Source organism: Hirundo rustica, chromosome 3 (genome assembly GCF_015227805.2).
Source record: "Hirundo rustica isolate bHirRus1 chromosome 3, bHirRus1.pri.v3, whole genome shotgun sequence".
Classification (NCBI taxonomy): Eukaryota; Metazoa; Chordata; class Aves; order Passeriformes; family Hirundinidae; genus Hirundo; species Hirundo rustica.
In genome coordinates, this window is record NC_053452.1 from 101,567,992 (window position 1) to 101,580,970 (window position 12,979).

A 12,979-nucleotide genomic window follows, 5' to 3' on the forward strand; every position below is an offset into this window, starting at 1 on the left:
GTCCACAGAACCTAAGTTTTCTACAAAAGAACTGTCTTGTACATGTTTCTTTCCTCCTTTCGTCAGCTCATTAAAATGGCACCTGATGATCTTCATAGCAGTTAGTAGTATTAGCAGAATTAGTGTATGAGTAGTATTGGCAAAATTAGCGACACTTTCCTCCCCAAATTGTGTCGTTAGCCAGCTAAACAGTATGAAGTATTTTAAATTAAGTAATTGTATTTTCCTAAGAAGGATGTCTCTCTTTGAAGCATAAAGGCCATGAAGTTGCGCGTGTTCTTTGGGAAGTGCTTCCAGCCGGAAGCCAGGCACCACACAAGGTGTCCGTGAGGGGGCGGCGCCGCGGCTGCCCCGGGCGCGCTCCCCGCGCACCTGCGCCACTGAGCCTTTTAAAGAGGCCATAAAAGATTGAGTGGGGCTGGCCCCCGAACCCGGTGTGTAACCGGAGCCTTCCGCCGGTCCGCCCCGTTTCCCGCTGCGGAGGAAGCGGCCAGGCCGCCGCCGCCGCTCCCGGCGGATGTCCGGCCGCGGCCATGGCGCTGGCGGGAGCTGGCGGGCGGCTCCTGCGCTGGCCGCGCGTCCTCCTCTTCGGAGACTCCATCACTGAGGTAGTGCCCGCCCGCCTGCCCCCGCAATTCCCGCGAGGAGCTCCCTGCCAGCCCTGCTCCTCGCCGGGCCGGTGGCTCAGCAGCATCCCGGCGTTGGCCTGAGCTGCGGTGCCGAAGGAGAGGGACGGGCCCGCGGCCGTAGCCGGGAGCGCGGTGCGGCCCCGGTCCCGCCCCGCCGGAGCCGCCCGGAGGCTTCGCGCCTGGTGGGCATCTGTGGGATTTGGAGCCGTTTCACAGAAATTCTTGGGGTCGCTGTGTTAGAGGCGCGAAGGCGAAGGTGTAGCTTGGGATGCTCCGGTGTCCGGGGCGTTTTCCATCCGGGGGTCCAGCGTGCTGCCCGTGCCGTGTGCAGGGACTTGGCACTCTGCCCTCACGGCTCCTGGTGCATCCCCGCTCCCTGGGACCAGCTTGCCCTGCCCGGACACAGGTTCTCCATTGACGCGACTGGGCCGCGGCCTGGGGAACATCTCTGAGGCAGCACCAGGTTTTTAGGGTTTTTAGCTGCCTTCTGTTGCATCCGTTCTGTGGTGGGTCATGGAGCTGCTCTGATGAAAAAGTAGCTAACCAGAGATCAAGTTTATCTTTAATGGGAGATGGGTGTCTAAACTGACTCACTGTGCAGAATTGTAGCAGAGAGGATGATGCAGCGGTGGGAATAAGGAGAAGGAATTCATTTTTCCGCTTCTGGAAGAGGTAGGTATCAAATCGCACTCTGAGGCAGCATGAAGAGAGGATTTTTAAGAGGTGCTCACCAGAATGAGAGGATCTTAGAAATAAAGTAGAAAAATACTACAAACAGACATAGCAAACCCTCACTGTCCAAAATAGAACTACAGTCTGACAGCAGTCAGTTTGGATTTTGAAGGGGCGGCAGGGTCTGTCCCTCCAGAAGTACCAGCCCTGTGTTGCCTCACATGCCAGTGGTGTGCCTCGGTAAAACCAGCACTGTTTGACCTCAGAGGGACAGGGCAGGAGGGAGAAAGCACTGCAGCAGCAGTGCCAAAGGCCATGCACAACAGCTTTTGAGGTGGGAAGGTGCCAGTGGTGGGGCTGAGCTCTGGGAAACAAGTTCTTCCAGTGAGGATCTAACTATTTTCCTTGTTTTCAGTACTCCTTCCAGGAAAATGGCTGGGGGGCGTACCTTGCTGAGAGACTGGTCAGGTAAGAGCTTAAATTTCACAAGTAATTTCTAGCTTGCAGAAACTCAGGCAGCTTTTCTAAATTAAAACCAAGAGCAGTTAATATTTAATACATGTTTATTTATTGACACTTATTTATTTAGTGAAGTGGAACTGCCTTCTGGGCAGCATGCCCAGAGCTGGTGGAAATACTTCTTGGGTGTTTCTAATCAAAGCTTAAGTGGAAATTAAAAATTTCTTAGTGATTGTCAGGATTGTTGTTCTGGTTCTGTGGTGAAAGTTACAGGTAAACAATACATGTGCAGCCTGTATGTGTGCTTTCAAAGCATGATTGCATTGAAAACTCATGTGACACCTTGTTTTTCCTGAGAGGGATAGAGGCAGATGGCCTGACAGAATGGTTCAGAGCTTCCCAAGTTTTGTTTTGGTGGACAGAGGAGAGATGTTCTTTTTGATATGTGTCTCTGCTTCAGAAAATGTGATGTCGTGAACCGCGGGCTCTCGGGGTACAACACCAGATGGGCTAAATTGATTCTTCCAAGACTGATCACTGAAAGTACTAGTGCTGACAGTATTGCTGCAGTTACCATTTTCTTTGGAGCTAATGACAGTGCTTTGAAAGGTAGGGTAGCTTGCTTTCTGTCTTTTTTGTCCTGTGACGTGTTCTCTTAAAATGGTTTTACAGTTTAGTAGAATAGGCAGAACATTTCACAGGCTTTTGCTGCTGCTTCTCCAGGAACTGATTACTCTGTTTTCTTTTATACAGAAGTTTGTTGTCAGTCATGTCATTTGTTTTTAAACCATTCAGTGCCTTCCATTTCTCTCTCTAGCGCCAAGTTTTAATACTAGAGAAATAAATTTCAGGGTGCTCAAGGCTTAATTGTAGGCTCAAGTTGCCTAAAATTGGAGTTGGGCATCCAGCTGTTTTTTCTGCCTTTAAAGGAGACTGATGAGTTCTCAGCAGATGGGCTGAGGAAAGGAGGGAAGGTAGCATTTGGACTCTCTTTCAGATGTGCAGAGCAGGATGCAGGGTGTAATCAAAATGATAACATCAGTGGGACTGACTGCACGTCCACGGGACTTTCCAAAATTTTCTCTGCATCCAAAAATATTGGAAATCTCAGGTTTTGATTCAGGCAAGGTTTGAGGTGATTATATGTTCTGATACTAAGACACGAAGTTGTAAAAAAAACATCTTAAAAAAACCCAGCTGTTGGGGTTTTTTTCCCCGTCCCTTACTTGCCTGTTGCAAATACTGTCTTTAAGCTCTTGATTTGTCTGCTTTGGATATTGAGGGACAGAATTTTTCTAGCCCACCGCCCAAATCCATGGCTGAGAGGAACTGCACACTGGAAATGAGTGTTCATGGCCATACTGTGCAGAAGTCCCGTTACGCTGTGTAAGAAACGTGCAGGGAGCTCGGCCCCACTGATGCCTGTGCTCCACCCCTTACAGAGCTGAACCCTAAGCAACATGTTCCTTTGGAGGAGTACGCCGCCAACCTGAAGAGCATGGTGCAGTACCTGAAGTCAGTAGACATTACTGCAGACAGGATTATTTTGATAACACCACCACCTCTTCAGGAATCAGCTTGGGAAAAGGCATGTCTTGCCAAAGGTAAAGGAATGATGAGGATGGGTGGAACTTGTGCGTTTTACCAGTGGAGTGTGACAGATCCCAGGTTGTCAGGTGTTTTCCTTTGTGTGTGTGCCATATTGCAGTCATGTTCTCTGACTTGTTGGAAAAGGGCTGCTGGTTTACTAAACAATTTCTGAATAAGCTCATGGAGCAACTACCAAGTAATTACAAACATCCCTTCCAAATTGTTGATTGATCTGTTAATGCACAGAACTGACAGAAGTGGCTGCCCTCTAAGAACATGGGGTCTGTCAACATGTCTTAGGCAGATTCCATCGTGTCCCAGCAGCTTCCAGAATAATAAAAATAATGGAAGAAGTGTTGGCACTGTGGGCCTTAGAAAATTTTTTTACTAGGTACAGCAGATTTCACATCTATTTGGATAAGCAGAAATATCCCAACTAGGTTTATTTTAAAGTTAGAAAAAACAATACTAGAGAATATAACATTCTAAAGATGCTAATAAAAGCGCCTGAAAAAGAAGAAAAATGTAATTAAATTATTTCCCATTATGTTGTTTAAGCTAACTCTAAAATTAGAAAGACAGTAGCACCACTTACTTTGTGTTACTGAGCTGGTGGAAATTGCCATGATCCTACTGACTCCAGCACTGACACTCTGTGCTGGCTTGAAGGCAAAACCAGCGAGGGACTCCAAGTCAGAAAAAACAATTTAATAGGAGAGGAAAAAAAAAAGTAAAATAAAATAAAACACATGCAATGGTACAAAAGATCACTGACAGAGTCAGAATACAACCTGAAACCGTGGTGGTGGCAGTCCAGATGAAGTGGTCTTGTTGAAGCAGTGTTCTTGCAGAAAGGTCTGGTAGCTCTTGTCCTCTGGGAATCCAGTGGGTAAGGCTGCCTGTGCTGTCCCAAGGCCCAGATTATATCCAGGTGGGAATGCTTGGCTCCTCCCCCTGGGCGGAGCATTTCACAATGGGCTGATATCATTTTATCAGTTTTGTAATGGGTCCTTGATTGCCTATTAAACAGAGATAGCTCCTGGGGAGAGTTACCTATGAGTCATGCAGGACGGCATTGATGGGCCATTAACAGAAGATAGTCTGGAGGGAGGGGGCACGGGAAACAGTGGTGCACAACTTAGTTTCAACATTTCATGTAGATGGTGATAGAATGCATACTTTGGGCACATTTTACATTGTAACCTAGGACACACTCCTGAGAGCATGTTCAGTTCTCTGTTGGGAAACCTTGTCCAGTTCCTGCACGTTTATAAAAAACTTTTGAGTTAGGTCAGGTAAATACAGAGCTGGTACCTTTGTGGCGCAGTTTTCTATGATTTAGGTGGTGTTGCATATCCTGAGTCATGTTTTCAATCAAAGTAGTAAAACTTTGAAGATGACCTGAAGTTTAAACTGCATTAAATTAGACAACATTATTGTATGATTTTGCATTAGACTTTGATGTGATGTCATGTGAGCACACTTCAAATACTGCTTATCTGGCTCCCAGCTGCCAAGGAGCACTTGTTGTAATAATAATCCACTTTCCTCTTAAAACTCTCCTTTTTATGGGGTAAGGATGGAGGAAACTTGGAATTTACAGCATTGAATCTGCCAGCATCTGTCTAAAAGAGAGTACTGTCTATGGATGGAACAAAAGGGTGATCTCAGACTGTGTACCACAAAAGAAGTACTGTGGGCACAATAAGCAGCAATATCAGGCCATCTGCCCTCCAGTACTGGGGAGAAATTCTCTGCCTGTTTCTAGTTTTGTCAGATAGATACAGAGCAAAGGAGAGATGGGAAGCAGGAGGATGGTGATGTTCACAGGAGCATTCATCCAGGTGTGAAAAGCAGCAAAAGGGCTGCTGCAAGGAGCAGTTGCAAGTGGAATTGGACAAAAAGCAGAAGGCAACTTGTAAATAAATTTCCATTTACTTAACTCTGTGTTACCTGACTTAGCAGGTGTATGAGGAGTTTTAAATCTAAGCACTGCTTTCACTAGAAGCTTGCCCAAAGTCTGCTTGTTGCTTCTCTCTCAACCTGATGCATTTCTTTAAGAGACATCTTCAAGTGACTCAGAAGCAAAGGGTGCCCTGACAAAGACCACGCAAGCTGTAGCTTCCAGCCACTTACATTGCTGTGCTTTGGGTTTAGTTTGTGGTTGGTTGTGTCTGCTGGTTTAACACCTGATACACACGGTGTGTGCCACAGGAGGCTGAAATCGCGCTCCATCAGCGGCAGGTGCTGGATGTTTTCTTTGTTTCTGCTTGGTAGGTGACAAGCTGAACCGCTGCAATGCCACCACCGGGCAGTACGCCCAGGCCTGCGTCCAGGTCGCCAGGGAATGCGGCACGGATGTGCTCGACCTCTGGACCCTGATGCAGAAGAATCAGGTACGATGACATCAGAAATACTTGAAACTGTCACGAGTTGTGAAATGCATCATTTAGCATAGAGGAACCAGCGGGGCTGCAGTATCACTGAAATGATACAAAAGACATCCAAATTACACTTCAGGGAAGGAAAAAATAATCCAGAGTGCTTCATAGCTGGCAATGAGAAATAAAGCTTTATACAACCTGGCCATGGTACTTGGCTAGCAGATATCCCCCGAGTCCGTTTTATCTAAATTGGACTTGAGTCAGGGAATAGTTTACGTTGGAAGAGGCCTCTGGAGGTTTCTTGTCCCAACCCACTTTGCAGTGTCGGGCTAATTTGAAGGTCAGATCTGGCTGCACAAGGGTGTTACTGATGCTTCTGATCAAATACTCAAACTCATCCATGGGAGACTGCAGACTTTTCCTGTGAGCAGATAATCTGGTTTGGACCCTGAACCTTCTCTCTCCCCTGCTCTCCCTGATGCAGTAGGCTGTTGACTTTTGATCGCTTCACTTAATCCCATGACCTTTTACTGATGAATAGCGGTGATTTTGGCCATCAGAACATTCTCTTAATATTTTAACATAAATGGTGAAAAATAAAACCAGTTTACCAGCTGGTTTTGAAGAATTACTAAAGACTGTCTTGTTGCAGATAGCAAATACACTAATACATGGTTTTAACCTCCCTTGTAGGATTTCTCTTCCTATTTGTCAGATGGTCTTCATTTATCAGCAAAAGGCAACAGCTTTCTAGCAGCTCAGCTTTGGTCACGCCTGGAAAACAAACTGTCTGCTCTTCCTTCCCTGCTTCCTTATTGGCGTGACGTGGACCACATGAACCCCGAGGCCAGTCTTCTGTGACACCCTTGCAGGGAGGAGCTGGGGCAGCCACAACAGACAGAGCCAGCAACGTGCTGCAAACTGTGTCCTCAGGGAACCTGGCACTGGGGAGTCCTCAGCAATTCCCCTTCTGTCCCCTTCTCTTGGTATGTGGGAGAATAAAGGTGAGGCCACTTGGGGTGTGTCCTGGGGTGATTTTTCTTCATGCTGCTGTTGCCAGGATAGCTGTGGGGATGAGTAGCTCTTTCCTTGGAGAACTCAAAGGAAAATGAGTCTCGGCTGCTCTGTGGCCAAGGGATAGAGGCTGCCCTGAGCAGTTCTTGGCTTTGCTGAGCTTTGGGACCTGCCCGATGATTAATACCATCTACTTGCTTTAAACACAGAGGAGCTTGTAAGAGGCAGTAGTGTGGAGTTTGTCAAGAGCCATTAGTGTCAAATTAATTTATTTAGATGTAATACTGCAGGAACAGCAGTTCCCTAAGTTTTACTTTGGCTTTGGTAGTGATAGAGAGTAGTTTAGAGCAGAGCTTTTAAAATTTAACTCACTCTGGCACCAGCAGCAGCTTCTTTATACCCAGCTCTCCTGTATAGGCACAGGTTTCAGACCACTGCATGTTTTTGGGCAGTATAAAAGTGGTGATATACAAGCTTGGAAAAACTACTAGCAAAGGTCTGCATCTCTGCTGACAAAGCTGCACTGTATGTCATTTGCCATCAAGTTAAGAAGACTTTTCAAGTGAGTTGTTAAAATAATTGTACAACACATGTAAGTACTGCAGACAGTGCAGGTTTTGGCCAAGAGAACACAAACTACAAAACTGCCATTACAAACAAAAACCAAACAAAAAAGCATTGCCTGCAACCTAGATGAAATACAAGAAGTATTGAAAAAATTATTTGGGAAATGATTGTCTAGCAAGCTAGATGGCAGCAAAAATAAGGATACAAAAAACCGTGCATAAAAATCAGTGTATCAATGCAGCTATAACCCCTCTGTAATTCTGGGCTGTATTAACAGTTATGCTGACATGGAACAGGTGTGCTTATTATGTAGGGGGTTAGAGAGTAATGAGAGGCTCTCATGCTGTCCTGCACTGTTAGTGCCATTAGACTGCCTTTGTTTCATTAAATAATTAAGCTGGTCAAGACCTGTCATCTACTGTGTAACAGTGTTATAAACTGTTGCATAAGTAGTTATTTTTCATGTGCCTGGAGCCAGAGCAGAAGTGAGTTTGACTTATAAATATTTATGAGTATTAAACTGAACTATAATAATGTAATAAATGCTTACAGTAAGGACTGTCTGAACAGCAAAAGGGGGGAAGCTGTGGATCCTCCTGCCTTAGGGTGTTACAAACAAACCATGCAAGTACTGCTTTCAGTTTCTGGGATACAGCTCAGGCTGGGGGATGGATTCGGTGATTTCCAAGGCCTGCTCCCAGTCTCCATTTTCAGGCTCCCAAGCACCTGTCACTGCGTGGTTTTCACCTGGTATGTAAAGACCTTTGTGCTGAGAACATGTACTCACAGATTTGGTACCTGAACAGGCATTGGAGCACACCCCCAGCCCTTATGCATTAATGTCACCATCTGAACTGATGATAACCTGCAGGACACATGGCAAGACCAGCTCCAGCCCGGGCAGGAAGCCGACAGCCCTCAATGGTGCAGGTCTGCACCACTGATAGTCCAGGTCTGGCCTCTGCAGGGTCTGAGCTGCAGAAATCCTGGCTCCTGCCTGGCTCCATACCAGACTTTTAACCCAAGGTTTGACAGCCAAAGCATGGAGATCTTTTAGAAAAGGAGTGCATAGAAACAGCTCTTCTTTAACTGATTTTTTTTTTTTTTAATATAAAAAGCTTTTATTTTGTTGGGAATTAAATTAACTCCTCACACATGTACTTTGCACTGAATCAAAAAAAGAAAATCTGAACAAAAAACAAACAACCCCAAACAAAGTTGAAAACCAGCATATAAAACCTAACAGCTAGTCAGACAGGAATACCATAAGGCACACATTCAAGTACTAGTGTAACAAGTATCCTTGGCTGTGGAGGAGAGGGAATACTCACACAACTTTGCAGCACAGGTTCGGTTCCTTTCCTTCACATTTAAAAAGGGGCTCGCAGCAGCCCCACTTCCTGTGGCTGAGTCCAGGCTTGTAACAGTTAAATGGTTCTGCCCTTGGCCACATTCTGTCAGTTTTATCAATAGATTATTGTGGGAGAAAACAGCTGCAGAATGAAGATGCTGCTGTACTACCAGGACAGTTGCTCCGTGACTCCACTGTGTCAGTCCATCTGCTACTAAGCTAAAACCATGCTCATGTGCCAGTCCCAGTTCACCTGACAGATCTCCAGGTGTACAGAGGACACCATCCAATTACCAGATTTTAACGTCATGTTTTACTACCTGTGTGAATCTGTATTCACAAAATCTCCTTCTTACACTTACCCTACAAGTTTTAACAAAGGTTTATTTCTTTACTAAATTCACAATTGTTTTTAAACAAATGCCTCCCCTGAAGTGGAGTGATTTTTTTCCCCCCTCATTCATGCAGTAGGAGCTTCCAAAGGCCTCAGAGTCCAGCAAACTGACCTCAAATAGTGTTGCCTATTTTAAAATAACATTTGGAGAAACAGTTCTGCACCAAAACTGCTGTAAACAGCAGTTTAAAAAGTCATCCGCATAAATGATTTCTTCCTTTACAGTTCTTTCTCCAGCCAGACCTGTGACACGCAAAGCTTAGTGGAGTGGGAAGCTCCCAACAAAAGCCACCAAGACAAGACAGCCTCACCACTGAGGCAGAAGAGTTTCACGCTAGAGGAGCATTTCTCACGCACCATATGCAGTTTAACAGCCTCTGTGATCCTTTTATTTATACAGAAGCTGGGCATCTTAAGTTTCTTTATTCTGATTATGCATTTCACTGAATGCTGCGAGACTGTACTTTTATCTGCCTCATTACTCTCTGTTCTCAAGGCATTTGCTTAGGCTTTTGGTTATGTGTACCTTGAATTGCTAAATTACCTACTCTATTATGGAACATACTGCAGTGTTCATTTTGGTTTTAAAAGCCCCTTAATTTTGTCTATCAGTGCTGTCAGACTACAAAATATTAAGTTATAAAAAAAGGTTGATATACACAATCCAATATCCATCAGGATATTTGGTTTTGCACCACAGGTTGAAGGAAATGTTAAAGGTCAAGGAAATAGAAAAACGAATCCAAAAAGCTTCAAAAACAAGCCAGTTCTAGTTTGGATTTTCCTTTGTAAAAGATATAATGCTCTAATAAATGTAGTTTAAGGAAGGTCATACACATGACCAGCATCTGCAGTAGGTCACTTCCTTACTCTCCCACTCCCTCACAAAAATATATATACATACATTTATATTTATAGAAATGAAATGGTTTCAGATCCTTATTTTGCAGACACGAGTCATACATTTCGAAGGCAGGACACTAGCACTCTGTTTCTTTGCTGTCCACCCGGTTCTGGCGCTGTAGTTTGAAGGACGAAGCTTTCTCGCTCCTAATGACAGGATGGTCTGTCAAGTCCTCGAAAGATTTGGCGGCCGAGCTGCTGTTTGGGAAAGGGTCCTTCTCAAAGGCGTCCTCGTCGACGTGCGAGTCGGTGCTCGGGTCCTCCTGGATGGTGTCCATCCTTTGGTGCTCCTGCTTGGGTGGCGCGGGCGCGGCGGGCGCGGGCGTCAGGGGCTGCAGCGGCTGGTGCCGGCTCGCGGCCTGCGCCGCGGGGAACGGCTTGATGATGCGAACAGAGGCGGAGTCCAGGCTGCTGAGCATCTCCACGTTCTGCAAGACACGAGTGGCCACGTCACTGGCAAAAGCAACCAGCATCTAGTCCAGGGTTTGGTTTTTGGGGTTTGGTTTTTGCAGAAATCTGCAAAAAAAGGGAGGAGGCACCTTCTAAGGAGCAGCTGCACTCCGGTTAGAACAGCTTAAAGGCTACCACGTCCTCCGTGCCACTCCCTAAGACAGAAAGGCCCTTCTGCCTCTGCTGCTTCCTCCTCTGTACGAGGCACCACAGCTGACAGCCTCACTGGGAAGAGCTGGTGACTGGGCCCTTCCTTCCTGGGGCCCAGACTGCTTTGGCAAAGCCTAGGAAATGCAGGGTCAAACCACTAGACACAGAGCTCAAGGTAGAGCTTATTCCAGTCCTCCAACCTCGGGAGTTCATGGTATCATGTACAAGAAGCTGCACTGAACACGGGGTCAAAGACTGCAGGCACCAGTGTCATCCAACCAAATTCGGCAACCCAGATTAAGTTCGACTTCATTGATGTCTACTTCTATTTCAGAATGGTTTGGAAAATATCCAGAGATCTCTAGGCATAAAAAAATCCCCAAGGACCTCAGCAAATGCTGATACTGGGAAGGATGAGATGTTTACCTGCTACCACCTGCTCCATCCTCAGCAGATTCAAAAGACACAAAATCTGTTAAACAGTTGCTGGTGCAAGGAAACCGTTGGCTATACCTGTGCTCTCTCTCCTGCCTCTGGGATTTTCTCAATTGAATGCAGGTAAGAAGCACTAAGATAACTTTCCTCATGGCACAGCTGTGGGGCACTCAGACTAAAATCACCCTCAGGTCTGTCACAGTAGATGACAGAGGCACTCTGCCTTAGCAGTCTCTGACTTCAGTATGCTTCCTCCAGTGGTTGTACAAGAGCTCTGCAAGGCTTTTTCCCCTCTCTCCTTACAGAACATTTCTTTAACTGAATATTTCAGTTCTTAATAGGAACTGGATTGTCAAAGCACAGAAAAGGATCCCCAAAACTATGTCACAAGGTGCCCTGTGCTGGACTGTAATTAAAATTTATCTTGGCACTTTTTTGCTCTTCACCTCTCCCAGCTCAGTATCTGCAAAGTGAGAAGTGCCACTGATGGGCCCCTTGAGCAACTGGAAGGCTGCAGCACATCTGGCTGCTAGAAGCCAAGTGCTGCAGACAGCCATGCTGCAGCAAAGACACTGCATTTTGCAGATTTTTGAGCCTTGTGCTTCAGTGACTCCCCTTGGCTGGGAACAAGCAGCCTGTGGCTGGTGCTGCTGATTGTGCTGTGCCGAGCGGATGCTGGACACGGGTGCAGCTGTGCTCTGCAGAGCAGAGTGGCTCCTGCCCCAGCGGCTTCCTGCCCCTCTCTGCTGCACCAGAGGGGCTCTGCCAACAAGGCTCAGCTCTTACAGGAAGCAAGAATCAGACCCTGCCGTGCTGCAGTGTTTTGTAAGAGTGAACAGAAGGCTTGTTCAGAAACCAGCTTCTCCTCACATGGATTCATCCCTCTGAAGCATGGGGCTCTGAGGCTCTCTCTTACTATGCTTTTGGTAAATACTCTGCAGACAACTGAGGTTCAGGTTTTCCAATACACATGGGACAGCATTCTGCCAGTTCAGAAAGAAACTTACACTGGGGCAAAACAGGGACTTTGTGTTCTCCTCATACTGCTTGTCCAGTTTCTTGTCCTATTGAAAAACACACAACAAAGTAAGAAAGTTAATTTCCCTATGGCAAAGTCTCCTTTTTCCTGCAGGGACACAACACTTAGTGGGGCTCTTTTCCCTTCCCCTACTTCCCATGCCTTCCCATTCATCCCAGGAGTGCTTGTGGGCACAGCACCCCTTTGCTCCAAGCCCACACTGCTGTTGGCAGCACACCACCTGTCCACACTCCCACTGGCCATGAGGTCGCTGACTCTTTACCCACCCACCCAAGAGCAACTGAGATCACTTTCACTCTGGGTCTGCTCTCAAAATGAGGGTGTCATTTCTTCACAGGGCTTTAGAAGACTTTGTTTTTAATGATAAAATACCAAAACTATACTTGGGTAGAATTCAGAAGGCAGAGAAAGAAAATCTGCCTGGGAAAGAATGGGAAAGGCTCCAGGGAATAGTCATAGGAGCACTGGGTCTGCCAGGGCCTGGCAAAGTTCAGCAAGAGTTTTGCCTACTGGAGGAGCAGTAAACCTTACATATGCTGGATTTCCCCCCAGGGTTTGCTAAAAGCTTCCCATCATTTTCTGCTGCAGCCATCTGCCATTTCACATATGAAGGGTGTTCTCACAGCAAAATCCAACAGAGCAGTCAACTCTATGACAGCTTACTCACCACACAGTGCACAAGGATGCTGAGAGGAATCCAAAACAGTAAGGAGAAGACAAGCACAGAGCCCACAATATTATCTGCTAGGAACTTCCCTGTGAAACCAGTTCAAAAGTGTCAGTTACCCACCAAACACTGTTTCATGCACACACATCTATCCCACGCTTCTGCAGGCCACTGCTCAGGCAAGTGAAGCCTCAGAATTGCTCAGAGAAGCACAGGCTGCCTACTATACGGTAAGCAAAGATAAAATTACACAATTTTAAAAAATTGTTGCCAGT

General features: G+C 46.2%; 2 protein-coding genes across 2 annotated transcripts in view; one reads left to right on the forward strand and one right to left on the reverse strand.

Annotated features, from left to right (window-relative positions):
- Positions 1 to 486: 486 nt before the first annotated feature.
- IAH1 (isoamyl acetate hydrolyzing esterase 1 (putative)) lies at positions 487 to 6,750 on the forward strand. Its single transcript, XM_040057987.2, has 6 exons — positions 487 to 608; positions 1,717 to 1,769; positions 2,221 to 2,369; positions 3,203 to 3,364; positions 5,628 to 5,746; positions 6,428 to 6,750. The coding sequence occupies exons 1-6, from the start codon at positions 534 to 536 to the stop codon at positions 6,593 to 6,595; spliced, it is 726 nt and encodes a 241-aa protein (XP_039913921.1). The 5' UTR covers positions 487 to 533; the 3' UTR covers positions 6,596 to 6,750.
- A 1,644-nt stretch (positions 6,751 to 8,394) lies between these two features.
- Positions 8,395 to 12,979, reverse strand: part of ADAM17 (ADAM metallopeptidase domain 17) — a 34,656-nt gene continuing 30,071 nt past the window's right edge. The window contains exons 17-19 of the mRNA XM_040057986.2: positions 12,705 to 12,793; positions 12,006 to 12,062; positions 8,395 to 10,391 (exon numbers count right to left, since the gene is read on the reverse strand). Of these exons, the coding sequence (XP_039913920.1) occupies positions 10,041 to 10,391; positions 12,006 to 12,062; positions 12,705 to 12,793 (497 nt within the window). The 3' untranslated portion in view covers positions 8,395 to 10,040. The remainder of the gene's footprint in view (positions 10,392 to 12,005; positions 12,063 to 12,704; positions 12,794 to 12,979) is intronic.